Source organism: Rhodnius prolixus, unplaced genomic scaffold (assembly GCF_049639745.1).
Source record: "Rhodnius prolixus isolate KJV_2025 unplaced genomic scaffold, Rpr scaffold_1, whole genome shotgun sequence".
NCBI classification, from domain to species: domain Eukaryota; kingdom Metazoa; phylum Arthropoda; class Insecta; order Hemiptera; family Reduviidae; genus Rhodnius; species Rhodnius prolixus.
This window is the reverse complement of record NW_027411581.1, coordinates 42,768,479-42,793,460: the sequence shown is the minus strand read 5'-3', so window position 1 is coordinate 42,793,460 and position 24,982 is coordinate 42,768,479. Positions and strand designations below refer to the sequence as shown.

Genomic DNA, 24,982 nt, shown 5'->3' with positions numbered 1-24,982 from the left:
GTTTGTTCATTTTTAGTTAAAAATTTCATAAATTAAATGATCACATTGTTAAAATTTATTAAATGTTTCTATACACAAATATTTACATTTGTATTATTTATATCTTAATGGACGATTCGATTTATTCATCGCTTACTTTCAATACTTTCGAAATTTCTCTCATTCGAGGTTTAAAATAGCAATTTGTCAACTTTCATTTTTTGGCCTGAGGGAGATCTGAGTCACTAAATTAGGTCACTGTCTTCAGTAGAGATAACTGCTTTGAAAACAAAATCAAATACTTATTTTTTTAAATAAATTTAGCATGAACAGTTCTAAAGTTATTTTCTTAATACAATCACAATTCCACCCATTTTATAGAATTACTTAATTTAAATAAACAGCATAAAAAAAAGCGCAAGAAAATCGGATTGTTGACATTAATTCATGAGGAGGAGTTATATCACCGATTGCTTTGCTAAATGATTATAACCTGCACCGCCAAGTAACTGAGGTTGCAACGGCACTTTACGAATAAGAGAAGAATGGTGGAGCATTGATCACATTTAGAGAATCGATAGAAGCTGCGAGGAGTGAAATGAATTTCACGATTCGAATTAATTCTTTCACAATAAGTAGAAGGTATTAAGGGTAAGGCTGGGTTTCATAAAATTTATCGTATTTTCGAAAAACAAAGGTTAATTTGGGTAATTTTACTTGAGGTCTCATATTTCAGACACGTTCAATAAATTTATTTGTGGGCTATAGTTATTCTTTGCTCTATGGTTATTTGACAAATGCGCTCACTGTTGCTTGCTCTACACAATCTCTGTAGTTTTTTATTAGAAAAATTAAAAACAAAAAACTACAATTAACAACTTTAAATTTTAAAATGTTCATAAAAGTTAATTATTTTTAAGCCTTCTCACTATTATCAATCTATCGTACTTATTTTGTGAAACAAGAAAAGCACATTTATGAAAAATAGTTCAGCGGGTTTATCAGAATTCATTTTTTACTTTCTGTTCCTATTGACATTCCTTAAGGCTATGAAATTTCCTTTTCCGGAAAGACTGCAATATCCGCATTTCTTGCTTCAGCATTAATTAGATAGTTATTAAGTTTCATCAGCTTGAAACGGATATATGATTTGGACGCATAATGAGCGAGATTGAGTATTCATACTTCGTGTGCACTACTAAAGCTAAAACTCAAAAATACTTTTCTACTTACTTTTGATACTTTTTAATAGTATAATAGCTGAAAAACCGTTTAATTTAGAGGTCACAGGATTTTAAAAGAATAAAAATAAACACATTTTGACTTCCTACTTTTGAATTCCAATATTATTAAATTCCTTACATAGGCGATGAGGCGCCAATTAAAAAACAGTGTAGTCTTCCATGTTTGCTTAAACGATTTTTTTTTTTAAATGTTACTGGTAGTTCCAAATTTTAAAAGAAATCTTGAAAATTTGATTGAGTCAAACAGTGGTGAATAAATTGTTTAAATAGTTTTTGAGAAAAGCAAATACAAATAAGAAATCGATTCGGAAATAGTTACTTATTTAACAAGTGTGGAAAGTAGTACTTTTCCTCACGCGAGGCATGGTTTGCACGCACGAGCGAGCGAAGCGATGCGAGTGCAAGTGCAAATTGCCGAGTGTGAGGAAAATACTTTACACTAGAGTTAAATATTATATTTTTTCTGCAACCATTTATTAACTAATAAAATTAAAAATTTCATTTTTACAGTCTACAAAAAGTAATTTATTTATTATAATCATTTATTGTTATATTACAATTATTTACATTACCTACGTATTTACATTATTTATTACATTTTCTGCTGTTTCTTTTATTGATGGAGGAGTGTTTTCTAAACAGGCATCACTAGAATCCATTTTAAATTTCTATAAGGTAACACTATAACCTTTTAAACTGTTATAATTAAAAATATCTAATTATTTATTAAAGTATTATTTTTATTTCAATATTCCTTTCAATTTTTATTTTATTTTTTAATATTCGTTTTTTAATTATTTAGTTACGTTAAATAAGCTTATTAAAGTTTTACAGAAAATATTTATGTTAATAACAAAACTTCTTATATCAAGGAAGCACAATAAAGTTTTTCCACTCACTTGTGCGGAAAGTGACACTAATGGGAATTTTTCCCCACTAGTGTGGGAAGTTGGGCATTACACAGCTGATTTTAATTGAGTAATGAGAACTTCCCTACATGGTTGCAGAAAAAAAGGTTTTTCTTAGTCTAAAAACTAATTGCCAGGTTGAGAGACCTAACCTAAATATAAAATTTAAACGGTCAGAATTTCTATTTTGAGTTATGCTGACTACATGGAGAGAGACAGTTAGACAGACTGACACTCGCAGACATTTTTAAAACCATTTTATTGTACTAATCAGTCAGAATAATCAAAATGTGATAAACTGATTAAAACTCAAAATCTAACATGTGTACAATACCTTTCGAAGATTGAATTTTCTTACACGTTGCAAACAAATTCGACTTTTTTTGAATGAAAAATGTTTCCTTCAAAAACAACATGATTCTTTCTCAATCTCCGTCTAATTTTAACCAAAATTATTTTAGTAAATCGCAGTCATCTTAGAATAATTAGATCCCTAAGGTAACGATCTTAAAATTCTTATACAATCCTCTAATAATTATTTTATGATGTACCACCAGTTTTGTTGCTACATAGAGAATTATAATTTAACATATCTGTCCTACTTTTTAGAGTTTTGGTAATAGCCCTCTTTAGAGAATATAAAAAAAAAGTAATAAAACGTTTAAAAACCCGGAGTAAATTCCTCCCTCGACTTTCTCTTTCTGCAATCCTTATAATTACCGAATTTTATAATAAGAACTAATAATCTGCTGATATAAGTACAAAATATACTAAACTTATAAAATTCCTAAATAAACTCATTTAATAATTAACTAAGTATTTTAAACGTTCAATTGCCTTTATCACTAGGTACAAATGCGAGTGAATAAGATAGAAAACTCTTTAATTCCATTGAGTTTCTCAGATGTGTAGTTTTCTAAATCAGCCTACATTGTTTTTCATTTTAATTTACTTATTTTTTGTGTTGCCAACATATTAATTTTTCATTTGAAATGAAAACGGAATGGGAGAAGACAGGAGAGCACAAATTTAAATAACAAAAAGTAATGAACTATACAAACTGTGTCTTTTCAAAAGTATTTATAAACGACAAGAGTCTGTGTTAAAATGTGATTTCTGTTTAACAAGTAAATTAACTTATTAAAGAGAAGTAAATGTTTGATTTGTGAATTCAGTCACATATGAAATATCACGCTGAATACAATCCAAGAACAAACAGTCAATGTTTAACTAACGCTTCTCTTAAAGATAACCATTTTGAAAATAAGCTTATAAAACAATTTAAGCTCTAATAAAACCTTTAATAACTTCCAGTCATTATAATTAGGTAATTACTTTAAACTAATCTCTCAAATAATGCAAGGACGGCGGCCAAGATAGAAGAAAAGGTGGAAGCAGGTTCTTCTGAGCTTATCCAGGGTTTTTTTTTTATAATATCTGGGTAATCCTAAGACAATCAGTTCAGTCTTTCTGATAGAGTTAGTTGCGATACATTTTGTTGCTAAGATTATACGAAAAGTTTAATGAATTCCAGAATTACGTAGTATGAGACCTAGTGACTGCCTAGATGAAGATTCTAGTATTGTGTTTTCAGGATTAAATCGTAACGAGACAGCAAACACAATGGTGTCCACAAAATGTGGGGCAATAAGTTTGGGTTGCAAACAATATTTTTTAACCAGTTTTGTTTTACTTAGAAAGAAAATAAAGATATTCGTATTAATTAAAATTTACACACAAATTATGCTTAGCCTGAGTATAGAAATTAGACTACGAATTTAAAGAAAGACCTCATTTTGATAAAGGGAGACATAATGCTTTTTTCTTTTCTTTTCTTTTTTTTTTTTTTTTTTTTTGAGTTAAAATGCATTGAAAAAGAAATATATTGAATCTTAAAATCTCACCTTTATAATATTGCCTCAATGTTCGAAATAGCAAGGCTAAATCTTAATTGTGTTTTAAACGGTACAACTCCCATATTTTTTTAAACATCATTCGCCCATTATTAAATGGAAAATTAAGATCTAATTACTTTAACTTACACGAATAGAAAAAAATGTTTACAAACAAAAAATACTGGTACATGGCACCTTTCTCTATCTTAAGGTCTTTTTTAGGCACCAAACTAGAACTGGTTTATTGCTTATAAGCAAACAAGAAGCAATCACTGATTCAGTTTTGTGCAATCAATAAATGTATGTCGGTATAAAATTTTGTAATAATGCAATTTATTGCACTACTTGGGGGAAGACAGCTCTGATTGGCCAGTTAATTATAGTGGAAAACTGAGAATAGCAGAAGCAAATTTATCGAGCAAATACCATTTATTGTATCAAGCATAGCACGCCATGAAACGTATTAGTTTGTATTTTCTTGAAAAATTTTTCCTTTTAAAGTTAAAATTTTGTATTTAGTGCAATGTTAAATACATATCATCGAAGCCACTCCATCTGTATATAACTGATTGTCCACAGTATAATTTTCAATATATTCTGGATGATTCACTGTTCTCAACATTTAGTCATTGGCACCAAAGGCAAAACCTATCATACATATACATATAATCTTACTACTGGATTTAAAACTCCAGTTTACGATACCTGGTATACCGTATTGAAATGGTACTTAATAGAAAGCTTAAATATAGCGCTATGAAATCCAAATAAAATGAATGATCTGCGATATTTCTGCGAAATAAAATCAAATAAAATGGTTGAAATAGCTTATTGAAGTCTCGATGGAGAAAATATAGCATTTCAATCAGGATAAATTTATATTAATACAAATAAAAAAAATACTGGTTAAACATTGCACAAAACCTCCTCCGAAGTTTAATGACCGTGAGTTCCTAACCTACTTATTACTACGTATTTACATTCACAAATTTGTACTATTCCAAACATTATATATATATTCATGTTAGCATATATACGAAACAAAATAATATGAGAGAGATGCAAGTTAATGACAATTGTTTAAGTTAATAATAATAATAATTTAATGCTTTTAGAGTGTACACTCATAGCAAGGAGTTGACCCATGCCAATTGTTTAAGTTAAAAAATGCAGATTGAAAAACCTTCACTTCTTTCGTTTTAAGAAGACACCTGTTTGAGGGTTACGAACATTTACCCTGCAATAAGTACTAACTCTTCTCTGAGGAGAACAAGTAAATCCAGTTACAGCGTGAAGTCTTCACAAACCAGGCGTTACTCAAATTAATGGGGAAGAAATCAATGGCAGCTACCACAGTAACTGAGCGATTAGAGATGAGGCCCGCTAAGCTAAGAGGGTTGTTAGTACTCAGTTCGATTTCAAGACTAGTTCTTGGATTTTATTTAAGGATTATTGAAAGAAATTTATATTAAACTACTGTTTACTACTAATTTGATAGCTGGACGTAAAGTCGGCTTAAATAAAAATGCATTACTTTACCTACTGGTGGATGCCGGTTATAATTTTGGTAGAAACGCAACTTTTTGAGGGCAAAGTGACCATGGTCAATAATCAGATTCTAACGGTCAATATTATTGCCAAAATCCTTTGATTATTGGTAGAATGAAGTGAAGTATTATATTGATCGAATTGTCAAGGTAGTTAGTTTAATACTTCCGCATAGAAAACTAAATATTATCAGTATTGTTAATGCAATAATTTGGTTTAAAAACACGCCTAAAATTAATCCGCAAACGTCTTCAGTGACGATGTTCAAGAAGAGAAGGAAATTGAAGGCATCCGAGTGGCTCCCTTATGGATATTCAATTCCTTTAAATGAAAGAGTCAACTATGGAGAACTAAAGTCAATTCTTATTCTAATAGAGTGTCTCTGTTAATAAGAAGGAAGAATTGTTCAGTCGAGTGTCCACTTGATGTAGTTTAAGGATTCGTATTAATCTAGAGATGATTCTTGTATCAAAAGTTACGAAGTGAAGAATGTAGCGCATTCTTTGATTCGATTGTTCTAGAGAATTCCTTATATTTGAGTTTAATGTAGCAAATTTCAAGAAGGTTTAAATTAAAAGAAGCTGACGAAAAATCACAAAGGTAAAAGAAAACAAAAGTTTAATTAGATTTTTATTTTTATTAAGTACAAGGTCGAGTTTATTATTAGCATTATTATTGCACAAAAGTTCATAGATAATAAATAAACTTTTCAATAATTGCGAAAATACCTTTAACAGTGCATTCTAGTGAATTTAATTTATTAAAAATACATTATAGTTCGAATAATAGTAAGTTCAATTATGTTTTCTTAAAAAGGTAATATATATAACACTCCACACTCTAAGAAATTCTCGACTAGAACACAACTAATAAAAATTCTGAATCAATGGGCCACGCTTGATGATTTATTAGACGGTTGGATGAAACCGCAAACATAAAATTGCGGAAGCCCAATAAATACTAAGCTGGGTCCAAAAAGTCCACTATTAAATTGTTTACAGGCCGACGAATCCTTTCAAATGAAAAATTCTGCTCCACATTTGCATTTGTGCGGTGCGGCCTTTAATTTTGTGAAGAAGGGGGTAAAAGGGGCACAAGTTTTACAAATTTGAAATGTTCAAAAATAGAATTTATATAATTCTTTTATTATTATTATTATTTTTTTTTTTTTTTAGAAAATGCGACATCTGATGAGTTGATGACACCAGAATATTTTCTAGTCGCCTGGTGACTTGATTTAAAAACAATCATTTTTTTAAGGCACGTACAACAGTAAAAATAATTGATTTCAAGTCTCTGTGAGAAAGTATACTACGAGTAAGTCGGTCTGCGTAAAGTGAAGCGTATTTATGTGTTATGTAAGCACAGGGATGCAATGTAGAGGTTGATTTTATTTTTAAGTTTATACCTAATCATTTCAGTAAGTTCGATTAGAGAAAACGCTACCAGGTGAGGAACTGCGATAAAAGCTTTGCTTAAATATCTAAAAACTATAAGTGCCAATACAATTCAAGCAGAAATGTATGACAGGGTAAAGGCTGACTATTCTTAGCTCATTGCAAATACTTCTCAATCAATCCCAGTATCGCTGTCTTTATTTTAAAAATATTTATTTTAAGTAGTTATGGAAATTAATTTATGAATATTTAACAAAACTAAATTAAATGAACTTTAATAATTAACAAATAATAAAGGGTTAGCTCACTTGGTAATGTGCTTACTAAACTAATGTTACTTTGGAGCACTGATGGATAGGAAGCGATCTAAGAAAAATTATATTTTAAAAGTGGTAGACTCTAAGTTTTTGGCTACAAAGCATGTCTGCTTTTTGACGATTAATAGGCACGATTTTCTGTAGAAGCAGCCGCATCGTATTGGCGTTGCTGAAAGTTCGATTTGCAGAAAACATGGAATGATCTTTTAACACCTGCCACATTGCTCTTAACTTTAAGGACGTGGTTCTTAGGATATACAACTCTTTTTTAATTTTCAATTGGTACATTTGTCCCCAACTGCCCATTTTCCCCAAGGAGATCTCGATTCTTGAAGAAATTTATCCTAATAACTGCACAATTAACGATGCGAGTAAAGATAATATTTTTTATAAATAATATTAAGGGAAAGATGTTGATTAAACTGATGATGTAAAATACCAGTTCTAACGCCTGACTGTGCCGCTGCCAGTACTCGAAAAAATAAAAATAAATAAATAAATAAAGATAAAACTAGATTAGGTAAACGAAAAAACTTTTATTTTGATTGAATATATTTATGAACACATGGATTCGTCCACAATATTGAAAATAAGTGTTTTTTCGTCACAGCATTCTTGTTTTTTTGAGAGGGCTACATGGAGCAGAGAAAAGCTTATCTACTTATCCGTAAGAGTGTGAAGGGTACTACGAAGAACATTTGAAAAATATGCTTCTAGACACAGAGTACATTAATCAATTTAATTCAGCCTACAAAGTCGGTCAGGACTGCGCGGTGCAGCTATACAGATAAGGAGTGAACAGATTATAGAACAGAACTCAGCAAGGTGGAAATTCACTGACCAGCAAAAAAAAATTGTTTACCTAATAATGTCCAGCATGAAAATTCAGAAATCGTGTAAGAACAAAATGGCTAATCATTTGTCTCTCAATTTTTATGTTTATAAAGGTTTATGTAAACGTGGATGGACCCTTAATATGAAATAGATTTATTTTTAACGAGCCTGCGCAATAATTACAACAAAAATCTATTACAAAAACTACTTGCAACAATTACTCACTGTCAGTTTTAGATTTCAAATTTCCACAGGCACATTTCCTTCATATGAGTTCTTTAAGTATAAATTCTGTTTAACATTAGTAACTGCAATACACGGATTTAGCGTACGTTGTTTCACCAGCGGCAGTGAATTCACTGAAGGAACTCCACCGCCACAATCTGTAAATTTAAAGCTGAGCTTATCTCTCTAAGGTTCCACTTTTAGGAATGCAATTTTGTTTGTTTTTATACAATCACCGCCCTTGGCTAATAAGCAATTCGATACAAGCTTCCTTTATTCTGAAGGCAATCATTAATTGGAGGATTGTAATTAATAGCAGCCATACCAACTGTTCTTCCTAGATTGCTGGAAAATGTTTTGCCACACGTTCCTTTTTGCCTTTCTTCATAGCCACAGTCTTATAGTTCCTCGAATAAAGAATGATAGTTTGCTATGACAGATCTTTTGCTTGTTGAACTTGACAACAGATTCACTTCTTCCTTGGCTACAGAAACGGTCTTGTCGTTTTCTGGAATCGCAACTATATTGGCTTTCGCTGGAAGAACAAATCACTAGGAATCGTTGATTCATTTCTGCAAGCACTGGTTACAGAAAAAATTCTACGGGCATCTTTATATTTATTATTCTTGAATTGCCTCCTAAACTATTTTTTATTTATTTTTTGCTGTCTTTTACTCTCCATAATAGAAGAAGTAATTATAATTTTGAATTCTTTTTTTTACAAAATGGTGTGTACCATGCGAGTTGTTGAGGATATTACTAGTATCTCGTGTTTCAATTCTTGAAAAATGAGCACACCTTCATTTAAAAATTCCTGATTTTATCGAACCAGTATTTCGGAAACATAAAACCATTCATGCAATGTTATACTGATAAAACAATTATTATTTTTTTTTTTTAATTTCAATGCTATTAGCATTATTAATAGCTTTGACGCATGGGAATATTATCAATGATCTTCATTCGATTCAAGTGCTGAAGTAACTTAAAATAAAAACTATTATTTTTTAAATAATCATTCCTTCAATATAAATTTTCTTCAAATCACCATAAAAAAAATTAATGTTTATTTAAACTTCTCATCTAATTCAGTACTAATTCAGCAATAAAAGTTTTAGTAATATCAATAAAAATAGTTACCAATCTAACTGAAAGTACTATAATATTGAGAATCTCTCTCTTAATACAAAGATTGTGATTAAAACAGTGATTACATCAAATGTTTCAAAAGAAAAATTCTAAAAACCAACTTAGGTACTTGTATATGAAAGTTTGCAAGAGTTACCTCCTCAGAACCAACTTAGTACATAAAAATAAAAAGGCCAGACAGGTCAGTTACTTCAGTCAGTAATATGCTGTAAATTTTATACTGAGCAATCATATTTCATTTCGGGACACATTGTTTCTTTTATATTGGAAACTTAAAACTCTTAAATTCTGATTGAAGACGTTTATTTTAATTAGAGCAAATATGCATTTATTTTCTTATAAATATATTATTTAGGAGAATGTTTTAATAAAAACAAAGTAACCAACAAAACAAAGAATTAAACAAAACAAAATATTACTCCCATTTTGTACGTGGAATTCTATCTGAAATCTTTTAAAAGCTGACTGAAAATTCCACTTTATTTTTTAACTAAGTTAATCTAGCTGCTGGGAAGCTATTTAGGAAGACCAGAATAGTAGCATACTGATAACCGTTCTATCAAAAGAGAACATCTTTCAGGTTATTTACAGATCATGGACTAACTGCCTGTTCATGACATTTGTCCTGTTCATGTTCCCTGGGCGATCAGTAAGCATACGTGCATCTCTGACGGATATAAGAAAATGATTATCATGAGGATTGTGATGGTTACCACCGTAAAAAATCGATGATGTATTGGGCTGCACGTCACCGGATGGTCGAAGTTATCATAACCAATGCAAAGCATAGAATTTTTTTTACAAAAAATTATATTCTTTATTTTTTTGTAATACTTGCGGAACAAATACATGTGTGCTAGCCATGTGCCACTACTGAACATGATCATATCTTGCAAAGCATTCTAGAATGTTCACTTCTCACTTGGAATATTTTTAATGTTTTCTAAAACCAATCCATCCGGTTTTATGCAAGAGCAACTCACGATCTTCTATATAATCTTTATAAGTTATACTCCTGCAGTCGCTGCAGTAAGGTCTCCTTATCCAACTTATTTCTTCTTCCAGACAGTATTTATAGTTTTTATGAAAGTGAAAAGAAAATACATGATCTAATTGGTTGCGCCTTTAAGAAATCGTGAAGAGGAATGTACAACTTTATAAACGTTACATGACCACTATTATTTTTATAATATTCTCTGGTTTAACTTATCTAGATTTACCTTGTGGCAGAGGATAACATTTAATAAGGGTCATGATCTTTAAGTAGATAGCTAGTTTGGACAGTGGCGGCTAATAAAGACACCATTTCGGCTATGAAAATTACTCACTATTCAATTTTAATAGCCGATAAATTAGGCACCAAAACATCAAAAATTGGGCTATTTTTGACATGACTGGATATTTTTTTCAGGCGAGCTATACGTCCAATTACCAAATTAGGTGTCGTGGACAGAGGCAACTAGCAAACGTACTTTACTATAAATTTCTCATATTAAACATTAAATTAAATCCTAGGCCTAAACCGGGAATCGAACCCAGTACCACTATACATATTAACTTTGCAAGTCTCTAACCGCTCGGCTACGAGAAACTATCTTTCTCTAGAATTTATATGATATGGATTTATGTGGTGCCTATATGATTGCATTATATTTCTATGCACTGAAATAAAAATGATGGGGTCACTCACTAGATTTTTGTTCTTATCGCAGTTTATGTAATGAAATTAGACAGTAATTCGAAACTATCTGCTCCTAACCGAGTTTCTTCGTTAGAATTTCTATGAATATTACCAAGTGATGATGAAACTGCGCATTGCACTGAAGTGATACCCACCCTCAGAACTACCATTTTCTGGAATCAATAGGAAATGCATTCATCTGCAAAAATGTTTCAAATAAGTCAACGAGTCAAATAAGTCTTGTAAGTCAACGAAAGTCAAAACGTGTGCCATGACAGAGAAAATCTCTTAATTCTAATACTAATTAGTCTTTTGTTTTGTTTTTGTTCTTTTTTTGAGATTCCACTCTTTGCAAGAGACAGAAATGACAGTACTATATTGAACTGCAAGAATTGTATGGTCGTATAATGATGATAAGGCTTCAAATAAATTAACCTAAGATCCAATTAGCCTAACTGTTTCAAAGTCCAGGGTGCACCACTTGTACGTTAATTCACAAATCGTCTATGCTGCGGGTAACTTGGACCATACCTTTTAATTAAAAGTATTAATTATTAGTTCTTTGATTACATGTTTATTAATATTACTTTTACATTTTACCACCAGGACACCAGGTCTTGAATCCTATTTATTCTCCAGTAAAACATATTAGCATCTAGTAAAATTATCATGTAGATCTCTCACTTAATTAGAAAGTGAAACCTGTGACAGAAACTTCATAAGTGAAAATTCAATTCTCTTTATTTTTAGGAATCAATCTTCGATAATGAATAAAAGACCGAAGTTCTTGTAAGTCAACGAAATTCCTATAATGTTCTAAATATTTCAAAAGTTCTGAATAAATGACTTATTACAAGAAGTAAAAGTTAGATGTTTTAATTTAATTCGCTCTGATTATTTAACTCATCAGCAGAAAGTATATTTTAACATTATTATTTTATAAAAGGCACTGCAGGAAGCTGAAGAATTCAGTTATGCTATGTCAAGGCTGTAAAGTTTGCAACGCTTTCCTGATTACCGAGATTAGTGTTTATAGTTTGCTCTTACTTCAGAAACTACTCACAATGAACAACTTTTTCGTTTATAATTTCATTTTCAAACACTCTTTCAACCATTGTATGTTAATAAACAAGACAAGTTTTTTTAAATAATCTGTTGTAAGGCTCACAAGATATTCAAGAATTAAAAAATAAAAAAGTTTCAGATCGTTTATCTTTTAACGTCAATTAATTTAAAAGAATCTCTTTTAAGTTAATAACATCAATATATTAGATAATTACTCCTAAATTTTTTAATTATTGCGGAGCGTTTTTTTAATGTACTGCTAGCATTCGGACAGTGTTATTCAGACAAGAGTGTCCATTACCGGAGAATGAGCCATAAGAAGCCCGACCTATGTTAAATGATCTTGTGAGCCACTTTTGAAATTCATTATAAGCCAGTGGGCTTATATCCTTATATCTCCTTCAGAAATACAGCTAGAAAGCATGAATTGTGCACAATTGAAGAAGAAGATGAGTACTAGAATTGCCGTTATTTAGGCAGAGATTATACCAATAGAACAGGAGATACAGCATTTCGAAAAATCAAAGTACTACTGTACGTAAAGCTCCCAAAATTTATCTCCGTTAAAAAAGCAGCTAGCAAGCTGGAATTGTGCACATTTGTAAAGGTAAATGAGTACTATAAATGCACATATTTTCGGAAAGTTTGCACTTTAACTTTGCGTTTGGAAAATTTCACTTTCGAAAAAGAACTATTAGCAGGAGAAAGTAAATCCAAAAGCGCTCATAGCTTTTTGTGTCAGATATCTCAAATTGGAAAATTTTACGTTCGTGACATAGATGTTTAATCTCTGTTTGATTTTGATGTTTCAAAAATATGTTTTAGTTCATTATTATTACATTATAAGTCAATCAGTTTCATTTGGAGATAATAAAAAAATTTCTTAAAATTAGGATGAATCTCGCGGGCCACATGTATTTCGATCCTTTCATAGCAAATTAATCTTTAGCAAAGGGAAATATCGCTTCATAACACTAAGACAAATTGGCATTGGAATAAATTATTGCCTCGAAAATCGGAAGGAGGGAAAGAATTGTAATATCTTTATATAAGTATGGGATCAGGGCATTGTTCTAAAAACAATTATAAAAAGCTAATATTTACTTCAAGTCACATGCCAAAGAAAGGGATCACTGCGGTACACTATTAATTACGCTTTAGCCTCACTAATTAATGGGAAAATTTAAATACAATGTTCGGAAAATTGGTCGAAATAAAAGTGATAATTGTAAGGAGTTGCCCATTCCATGTTCAAAGAAAAATATTTAAATACACAGAAAACTATTCTGTAAAATTGCACTTTCAGGAATTTGATTATAGCGATCGATATATTGATATAGATGGTAGACCCGAACCTTGGCAATACAATAATAATGATTAAATCCTGGTATTCCATCTTTCATTCTGACAGGATAACTAACTTTCATCTTACTTCAAAAACTAACGCTACAGAATTGAATAGAGAGATTGGACTTCCACATTTTCTAAAGCTTCGGTTTTCCGAAGTGACGACACACTAAACAACACTAAATTTGTTCAACACAGAAAATGCGTTGATCAGGATTAATTCTTGTAAATCTAATGAATATTCCATCCAACCAAATCGATTACAAAGAATGATTCCAGACAATAAATACAAAAAAATTTAACACGATTACAATTCGATCTCGTAGCACTAAAGAGAGAAAGTCACCATTATTTGGGATGATTTACAGTTGTCAAAATAATACTTTCATTTTCACTAAACAGTAGTTAAACAGAATAAAATAACTGTGATGGGTATTTAGTTTTGTAAACGTGTCTTGGTCAACGTTTTCGTCCAAGAAATTGAAAGGTAGATCCGGGAGAGAGCGCTCTAAGCCTCACATTGCCCCATTTATATTTGCATCACTGTTTTTATTTGTGCCTTTTTTAGAAACAAATCTTTATAACTACACCATGATTTCAAACATCAAATTTTATATCTTCAATTTGTAAGTAATTACAAAGTTAACTTATTAAAAGTGCAACTTATTTTATGCACTTATTTAATGAAGTTGAAGCTTATCGAATCAATTTGAATAAAAATATACCTATCTAAAATTAATACAGTGTTGCTTCATAAAAGTAAAACAGCAGTCTAATTCACCAATTAAAATTAATCTTTTCTTGCCAAACAATGTGAAATTTATCCAAATTATTTATTGTTTTGTATACTATGTTTACCGCAAAATCATTGTTACTTATATTTTACTGTCAAATCATTGTTATTTTTATTTACTCAGTAGTTGTTCAGACACATCCTTCGTGGAGTGAAAATCTACTAAGACAGCAGGGTGTTTTGGGGATGGTATGTGAACCACTGGCTGTGGAATATCCATTGCAATTTGAAAAAATATTAAAGGGATGTATTGAGGACTTGAAAACAGATTTGCTGAAAATGCCTCGGTAGAATTAATTCCAAGATGCAATTTTACTCAGACACTCCTCAAAATAAAATGTTTGCAGAAATTATTTTCAAATATTACAGGTTACTTCACACAAATTAAACCATTAGAAACTATTTTAGGAAGAAAAATACACAATCTCAATTTTCATATCAAACACACAAGCTTTTTCATTAGGGCTGACTTCAAAACATGAATTATCAGTGAAAATTAATTAACGCAATTAAATTAATAATTGCAAACAAAAACCTACAATGAATAAAAGTTATAAACGGATATAATGTATACAAATTCAAGTTTTATTTTCCCCCATATCCCCAAAAGAATTTACAAGCTCCAAATGAAAGAATAAAATGAATTGGAAGGAATTGATTTTATACTACTTAAAGCGGTTTAGAGGAGGCTTGATTGTCACTAGCAATACATGTTTTATCTCCTCTGTGCAGCGAAGTTATGATTTTTTTATAAAATAATATTTGAGAAGGATAAAAAATAATTCAAACAAGAAATAATGAAAATTCAAACTTTGTTATTTCATTTAAGTTTTTTCACTATATTAAAAGTATACCCAGTGAAATTTTTTAATTGAACTCAAAATTTTTTTAATACATCTTGTAACTGTTAAATTTCAAAAACGTTTATCTGAAATATTTTTGCGGAAGATTTCATTTTAGATTTTGGCAAATTGAGTGACAGGAATTCCTATTTTATTAATCGTATGTATAAATGTATTAAATGCGATTTAAAATTTAATAGCAACATAAGTTAATTTAAAAACAAAATTTATAAAGAATTATTTTGTATATCATCAAATTAATGTATAATGATATTCATTCTGTCACACATCCCTGACCTAGTCCCTGGGTCAGAACAAGCACGGAAAAGTAAATAAAACAGAAATGATTTAAACTGGCAATAATTTCTCTTCTTTTTGGATGAATAAATCATCACTAACACTCTATGTTGGTAGCTAAGGTTAAATCTTTTTTTCAAAATAAAATTTCGTTAAGAGATAAATAGATGGTAGCAGGTTCTTAAAATCTATCTTATGTATAATACAGACTCCTATTCTGAGTGCAACTAATTTTTAGCCAAATTCCAAATTTCAGTAAATTTGTCAACGTTAATTATATATGTAAATTGCACTTAGAGACAACCGTGTAACTGTTGTGTTACAGATTTGTTTTTAATAATGTAATTTAACGTTCTTGCAAAAAAAAAATTAATAATATTTCCACACAAACTTATAGAAAACGAAATCCAAGGCCAAATAAATTAAAAAGCGATATATTCAACTTCGCCTTTTTAAAAAAGCGAATGACCAATATTTAGAATGTATATCTCAATTTGAAATTTGTTATTACAACACTGAATTTATTTATATGAGGGAGTTGACAGAATTTTTATTTCTCAAAAGACATTTTTATTAATAAGTAATGGTATTTTTTTCTGATAAGGTTCTGCTTAGATGTATGTGCAATATCCACGAAGTTTCACTGTAAAAATTACATAAGTTCCAAGTTCGAATCCAGCTGCCGGTCCTTAAAGTTTTCTTTCTTTCTAGGAGCTTGTTAAAGTTCAATGTTTGGTAATGAACAGTGACGACTTAACGAAAAACACTATTCAGAGGCTGGCAATGCACTAAAAAATGCTTCTGTCTCCCATAAAAGAGGTGGACGCGCTTTAAATTTAAAAAATAAAAATTACATAAGAAAATTAAATAATCAACAGAAACCTAAGAATTAAGGTATTTTTGTTTTAAACAAAATGTTTCAGATAGAAGACAAAATTAAACAAGTCACAATTTAGGCTTTTTTCGTTGTCTGAAGCAGTCTGATCTATATGATTTAAATTCGCTTTGTAATTCTATGTTAAGTATATACAATTTTATTCATGTGAAACATCACATTAATGTAAAATAGTCAAGAAGAAAATAATACTTACTCATGAGCAACAAGAAAAATAAATCCCAGTTCATGTTGGCGTGGATATAGGTGAAAAGTAACAAAAGTATAGAACTCGAAGCCGTCTCATCGAGTTCGGCAGGTCGACTGGCTATGCGTTGTTGAATGCACACACCGCACGGGAGAGGTGGTCATAATAAGGCAATAAGTGGAGGTACTTGGTTTAACCTGATGACCTACTACTTCGCCGACAGCCAATCAAATAACGGGTCTCAACCTTCACGTCTTCACAAAATCGTCCCTTGCCTCTTTTTTCATTTGCATTTTTTTTTTTTTTTTTTGTAATTATCATAATTACAAGAATACAGTTATTACCAAATCCTGGCCAATGTCATGCTAAAACCTATAACTTGAAAGAAGCTAGAGAGATACTTCCATCCTCCAGACTCAAGATATAATTACTAACAACGGATTTGGTGCCATGTGCTTGCAACATCGCCATTGCATTGTAGAACCCATGTATCTTTAGATAAGTAAAAACAGTTTTGTTCAGGTTTCTTGCTTCAATCAGGCTTGAGGGAAACGTACCAATAATTGTTATTTGATTTTAAATTCGTAACTGACCAATCGTTAATTCTGAGATTTCTGAGGCCATTTCTCCCATCTGCTCTTTCTTAGATGATGTTCAGCAGTAAAACATTGTAGAGCCTCCTATTACGATACATAAGAGATTACATCCTCACCTCTACAGTATCAACCATTCACTAATGAGACGACATGACCATCTTCTACCAAAAAACCTAGCTCTTCTCATCTTTTGAATTCTGTAAATCTATGTAAGTTCTGCAGAAAGCTGGTTCAATACAATGTGAGTAAACATCTATCAATCAAAAAACCAAAGCACGACTTTTACAATTAAACGAACATTCCCCCCCCCCCTCGCTGCGCTAAATTGTACTCGTATTTTCCTTCCAACTTACTAAGGGTATCATTTTCAAAGAGGAAAGAGGACTAACTGCATTTTCAGAAGTCTTGGCTTTCCTGCAGGTACAAACAGACCTGCAGAATTAGTGGAACTGTGCTACTATTTACATATTCATCGGTAATTACAAGTTACAAATTACATAGCTTTACAAGATGTAAAGAGAGATTCATCCTACAAGAGAGTGCAGGGAGTGATTCTCTTCTCAGAGTCAGGCACTTATTCACAATTATACATTGCACTCTGTACATATGGCTTCAATCTAGATCAAACGCAACTTTGGGGGAGCAACAATAGATCCTTTATTTATATTTGGCTTTTATTAAGCCATTATCCTTCTTTAATCTAAAACTAAGTACATCTAAATAGGTTTCAAATCACATGGGTATCGCATTAACAAAAATTTTACTTATTATACAAAATCTTAAGAGCAGAAATGCTATCTAATTTCACGATTTATTCTCTGATATTACGATTCAGTTATTTATTTAACCAATTCTTCCAATTCCAGCTAACGTCGGGAATCCATTTCTTTAACTCTTGAACCGATAAAGCGACCTTACATTTATTAAAATAAATCTGTCCCAAGATCATGATTCATTATTTCCAAAGCTGTAAAACCAAATTATAACTAGATCCTCTGCAATCATTCCAATCCACTATTCCGCCAGCCATCTTTCACATACCTGCTATAGGACTGATACAGCTCTGTACAAAGACAGAAAGCCGCTCGTGACTGAAAGTTAACGTGCATTTTACGTGACACGTATTTTATTGAGTGCCTTCAATGAGCGAGTTCTCTCCGCACGTGGTTTATGTGATTCTTAACTAGCCTTTATACACAGTACAGTCAAGATTTTCAGTTGACAAATGAAGGAAAAGAAGAGTGGAAACCAGGTGTGTAATTATTATTTGTTGTTCAAGCACAATAAGGACATAATATTTTTTTTTAAATCATAAAATGAAAGCATCAGTTAACTTATTTTTTTTAATCAAGTGATTTCGTATTTTTAACATTTTTTTTTCCTAAATGGGGTTTGAGAATCCGTGATTCAAAACAAAATCGTAAAAAAAATCGCCTGAGGTTTGCGGTTTTTGCTTGGATGCTTCAAAATATTAGAATTCCTCTCAACTATTGTGTTTTGTATTTTGCCCAAAAACTGTCATTTACCTAATCTCTTCCTTTCTCGCAGCCTTAAAATCTTTTTTTTGGAAGCCGATTACGGATGTTAAGATTGTCATAGTTTAAAATTGTACAGGTCGAATAATCCTGAAAATAATGTTTCGAATAGCTTCACTAAATTTAATGAAAATGTAAGATAGAATCTTATCATTATGTGTGGAACAGGATTTACTTTGTCTTTTTAGGTAATGAAAATAAAAAGAAGATTGCGGGGCTTCAAAACGTTTTGAAAATATAAGAAATTTGGAACTAAAATTGTGAAACGTTCCTCTATCCTGACGAATTAGTTAAAATTATCTTCCGAAAGATACATATAAATATAAAACAGAAATATTTGTTTGTGAGAGTGAGATTTGAGAGAATGAGTCAAGTTTAAATGTTCTGAGTTGTAATATCGAGTTAACTATCTCATCTTGTAAATAACATGTAATTATTCTCTGTTACATTTGTAGATTGAGCACTTCACCTTACTAGTGTGTATGACCTAATAATAATTTGGCATAAACGAATCTTGTTATATTCTTAACTTTATTTGTGCAAATGCACATATTGTAATGTTAGTGTTTATGAGTGCTATAGGTTAGATCCGTGAGTGAAATTACAGCCGTTTTATTGGCTCGGTAGCGCACGAGTAATTATGTCTTTATAATAGTATGCACATCACCAGTAAAGCTAATATGTATTGTGGTACTGGGTACGATTCCCGGTCTTAGGCTTTGGATTTTATTTAATGGTTAATAAAAGAAATTTACAGTAAAGTATGTTTGCTAGTCGCCTCCGTCCACGACACCTAATTGGTAGTTGGACGTAAAGCCCGCCTGACAAAAATATACCTTAATAGTATGCATCTCATAGCGAAAAACAAAAATACGAGAAATAACCTCTTCGAAAAATTATGAAAAGGAACAAATTCCTTAAAATTTAGTACATTAGATACATTCTAACGAATATTTAATTTAAACCTTTGTAATATTTTAAAAAAACTGACGTTTTTTAAAAGACTTAAAAGGCTTTTTTGTTCCCTAAGCCTATCTCTATGAATCAGACTTCTTATTACTTTCTATTACTAGCTTATAACGGTTCTCTATTTTTCTTGGTGAATGGTCAGCGGATAGGGCAGGCACGAGGTGATTCCTTTTCTTTCCTTAATCAAACTGGTCTTGAAGTATCTTTGATGTTTATCCCTTGTAGCACACATGTTTATATATATCTGGCCTTTAAACCATCCGGTTTCGGACTTTATTAAATTATCAGAAGTAGTCTTATCAGTTTGATGTAGAAATTTTGACTACACTTAAGTTACCTTCTTCCACATCACTTGCTAACTCACTAGGTAAGGAATCCAGCGCTGTGAACTCCTAAACGACTGTTCTAATTTTATTTATTTAATAGTCTAACCATATATTTTCGTGCATTTTTTAATGATCATCCCTTATACAACTGTCCTACAGTTTTAATTCAAAAGGTTCAAGAAATTATTTTACAGAATACAATGATGAAATATTTCCGAGGTCGGCTACATCCTATTTCTTTAAGTTTGGAATGGTGAAAGTACTCTAATGTGTCGGTCCATTTTATTTTGAGTCATTTTTCCAGTACAAGTGATTTTAAATGGTTCCCGGATTGCTTCATCTATATCTAATGAGCGTGCGGCTGACTAATGTGTTACAGTTGTTTCAGTCAAGAACCTTTTTGATCTTTGAAAAGAAATCGTACTTTTGAAGAAAATGTATTCTTTTAGTTATTGTTCATTGCTTTTTAGTGACTGATGTATTAATCCAAAAGGATTAAAAAAATTATGCCCTTATATTTCAGTCATGAATTTTTTTTATTAATCGCCAAGCTTTCGACCGAGGGACTAGCTCATCTTTAAGTTTTATTATCTAAATATACATATACAAATTCACGACTGAAATTGGCATTATTTTTTCTTTCTATTTATCCTTATAATTATTAAATTTTTCACTAAGAGAAAGATGAGAGAGTATTTCACACCAAATTTTTATAAATATAAATATGACGTCATAAACATGAATGCTAGTATTTGGAAGGATACTTTTTCTTTGAGTACCAATTAAAACCAGAGTGTTCATTATGAAATATTCGAAAGTGATTTATTTATTTTTCTCCTTTTCTCTTTAAGAATTAAGTTTCCTACATGATTAATTTAGTAAAAGGAAAAACTATATCAAGTATATGCGCGTTCTTACTTAAATTTAACAACTAGCGCTTCTTTACTTGGAGAAAATCTTCTTACAGCTCAATATCTGGTGATGGACAATAAGTGAATGAAAAAGAAGCTGCTAAAACAGCAGAGTTGAAAGGGCATTAGTATTTGTAGTAATGGAATTTAAGATTTTTCCAGAATTCATAAGAGAACATTAAAAAGATAATTTGCTTCATTTATACATATTTTTCAGTTAAGATCCAACGTCAGATCCGCATTAACTACTCAGTTCAAAAAACCTTTCAAAAACAGGTGTGAAATTCCAAACGACTATTTTTACTTTTATTTATGTAATTAAATCAACCTAAAAGAGAGGGAATGGAAAAATGGCCGACGAGGTTTTTGAGCAAGAAGATATCTATTCTATTAAATAGAACCTAATTTCTCAGATTTTTAAATAACTTGGTACCTCATTAAGAAAAATAACAGTTCGGTTGGTGGCTAAGTGGACCACTAAGTTGAAAGTTCCGGGGTCCGAACCTCTGCTCTCACGTCCTCTCTTTCCAGGATGCTCTATAGCTCATCGTCCAGTGATGGGCATTATTGTCCGGAGCCTGGCACTGAGATTGCTCCGGCGCTTGACCTTAAATGTAGAGGCTTTAAACAAAATCAGATTAATCAGATTTATTTGATTAAAAGGACTCTAATTTCTACTACTTAACAAAAAACTTTTAATTTAAAAAGTCTAATACAGGGGTGGTTTAAATGATGAATGATTCATGATCAAATTCTATGATGTTTAAATGCCTCTTTTATATTTAGGATGTTATGATTTTATAATTTTTGTTCTGCTCTATTTATGTTTTATTTTGCTGAAAAGCAACAACTGCTTTTCTAAAATCTTTAATTGTACCAGTAATAATCCAAGTTAGAATAAGCTGTCAAATCTAGGTGAAGAATTATCCTTCATTAATGTTCGTAACCGCAAGACTTAGGAGGTCTACTCAGGGTTCGGAAACGAGCCAATTGTCTCAAACATGCAAACACTCCGTTACTCTATCTGGCCAGTATTAAGCCCAGAGCCATTTTCATGCTAAACCAACTGGTACAACGCTGTTGACCAGCAAGGCACCCAATAAGCAAAATTTGGTTCTGACAAAAGAGGGTTTTGTGGTGGATTATCTAATACGTTCTCTGCATTCGAACATTTATTAGGGGTGAATAAATCATTTAAAGGAAATTTGGGATTTATAATTATTGTTGTGGTTGCAGGAAGAGAAGGCCTAAATCTTCGGAACATAGATTGAAATAAAATTTGATTGAAATTGATACATTTTTTTTTTTTTTTTTTAACTGCATTGACAGTTCAATAGTGTCATGGACAGCTTTATCGGCTGAATTACGTAAAATGTACATAGAGTGATATTAAGAACAATCTCTTCTATTTACAGATATATTATATCCAAACTTCTTTTTTTTTAAAACGCCTTCTTTTAAAAAGATATAACATATTGTTTTAACTTTACTGATATTTACAAATGAGGTGCGATTGTTGCAGACAAGTAAATCTAGTCACTAATATGTACCATAACATCATTATGGGCGAGGAATTACACTCCAATGAATCAATTATTAACCTTCGACGCCAAGTATATCACGAGGCTCCAGCGTCATCTTAATCAACGATTGGGGTTATCTTGAAGTATCAAAGATAAAACAGGCCAATGAGAGGATTGGGATGTGCGGAGAGACGAGAATTAGATTTGAAAATAGAGGTGAATTGGAAGGTCAGAAGTAAAGATTATGAAAAGAATGGTCCAAGAATTTTCCCTTGAGTAACCCAGCCTTCACAGGGTGTAAGGAAGAATTTTCTGATTCGTAGCTAACGCAGAAGTATCGGTTAGAAAAATAGCATGTCGAATTAGGTGGTAGGTAAGAGGAATAATAATTTTGAGTTTTCACAGTAAGTCCGGATGCCATATCAGATCGAATGTAAAAAGTAAATTAATTTTTTTAGTAAAACATACATATGTAGTTGCATGTAAACTGAAAAGATTATATTTGTAAAAGTATATGAGTTTTGAAGTAGAGCCACTGCAATGTTAATCAGTATAAATCCCACACGACGCGTAAGTATTAAGCAAGGTATGGAGTACTTTTAAATTTCCAAATTTTATATATGTTTTTATAATATACTGAAGATGACAGCCAATATTTGTCGAATCGTCGGTAAATTAAACCCTGCAGAGATATTAGTACTATTTTGATCTTCCTCCCCCCTCCCAAATCGGTCGATAGACAAACAGTTTTTAATTAATGTGTACAACTGACAATAAAATCTGGTCTCATGTATTCTGAAATACCTAATGCTGATTTTATATTCTATTTAAAAATTATTATTTTACTCGTAATTTACTAGCATTTAATTAATGTTCTTAAATTTTGACACGCTGTAAACAAAAGACAAACAAGAAACCAGAATTATTGTAATTATAAAATTACAGCAATAATTGCATAATAATTACGCCCGAATAAAATAATTAGAATTGCATATAAATAGCCTACAGTAAAACCTAAAACAAGTAGGTAGTACAGTACTTTTTTTTTTTATTCTACCACAAAATATCTGGATTCCAATGATTCTGCTACTTAAAAATGTTTATTTATATTTTTATGATCCTATCATTGATACATTATTAATCCATTACAAAATTAATGACCTAAGAAACGGGAATCCCATTCAAATTGGAAAGAGAAATCTTGACTACGAACGGAACTAGGTTCCTCTTACAACATAACATTCTTTTATATTTAAATATACAAAAATTTGCTCCAACCCTCAGAGCTAGTTCATCAATTTCAATTAGAGGCATTGTTTTACCATTGTGAAACTTTAGTTACATTCTACACCGTCTCTTTCTTTTCACTTTTAATTTGTCCAAAATAAAGTTTATTTAATCATAATTCCAGCAAAGGAACGCTCCGGATCCTAAGTGTAGATCAAAATTTTCTTTCCTATTATTAGTTCTGACTTTCCAGAGAGTGAAGGCAAAAAGTTGCGAAAATATTTTTTTTTAATAATAGAATGATGATTCTTACATTTACGTTATAGTATATTTTGTTTTAGATTAGAACATATTACTTTATTTTCCAATGTTTTTCGAGAGTTCTGATTTGTCTATGATCACCGTTATATTTGTGGTCTAAATTCCATTATTAGAAACTAAAAACAAGTTTTAGACATTTTAAAACCGTTACTTTTATAGATTCCTAATTCACGAAATTTCTTTTGTGAAGTCATTTGATATTATAAACAATGTGCATCAATTTTTTAAACAGAAGGTTGAACTAATTAAAAATAGTTTAGAAGAAATTTCATTTAGAATGAACCAACAAATAATAATCTACTGTAAATAATTGTAGTCGTTAAGAATCAAGTGCATACTTAACTTTTTAAAGGCAAAAACAGAAGGGGCTTTGCATGAAAATCAGAATTAACAATGTAGATTAAAAAGTAAAGAAATGCCTTTTTGTGTAGGCGGCCTTTACGTCCAACTATTAATTAGATGTGTGTCGTGGACGGAGGCGAAAATCATACTTTTACTGCAAAGTCCTCATATTTAACATTAATTAAATGCTTGACGATTGCTTGAACTTACAGACAAAAGATCTTTTATTAGGTGTTATAATTAGACTGACATATAAAATCTTCATTATGGGTAAGCTAATAACTAAAGTACTATCTTCGTCCTTCAAAGAGAAAATAGCACTGTGCATTATGATACAGATTATATTGTATTGACTACTAAATGACTTTTGGATACTATCTTCTATCTGGGTGGTACCGTTCAAATTATAGGTAACAGTTGAATAAAGAAATATATAACAACTACATATATATTTCGACCGCGACTCTATCACAAAAACTACTACTCCTATAGCAGTAATATGATGCTAACTCATCACTAGTTAATTACATTATTATTATTTTTTCCGGCGCATCAACTGTTAATCACATTATTATCAATTTTTTAAAAATTATTCATTTTGCGTAATAACTCTTGATAGTGATGTTCGT

General features: G+C 31.0%; 1 protein-coding gene across 3 annotated transcripts in view; it reads right to left on the bottom strand.

Annotated features, from left to right (window-relative positions):
• The window catches only part of LOC141460114 (uncharacterized), a 79,665-nt gene extending 62,895 nt beyond the window's left edge, over positions 1-16,770 (bottom strand). The window contains exon 1 of one of the 3 annotated variants that reach the window (XM_074139803.1): positions 16,613-16,770. In XM_074139803.1, coding sequence (XP_073995904.1) covers positions 16,613-16,646 — 34 coding nt within the window. In that variant the 5' untranslated portion in view covers positions 16,647-16,770. Of the gene's footprint in view, positions 1-136; positions 540-16,612 lie in introns of those variants that run through there. The other 2 variants (XM_074139793.1, XM_074139812.1) reach the window with 2 other exon arrangements.
• Positions 16,771-24,982: the final 8,212 nt, after the last annotated feature.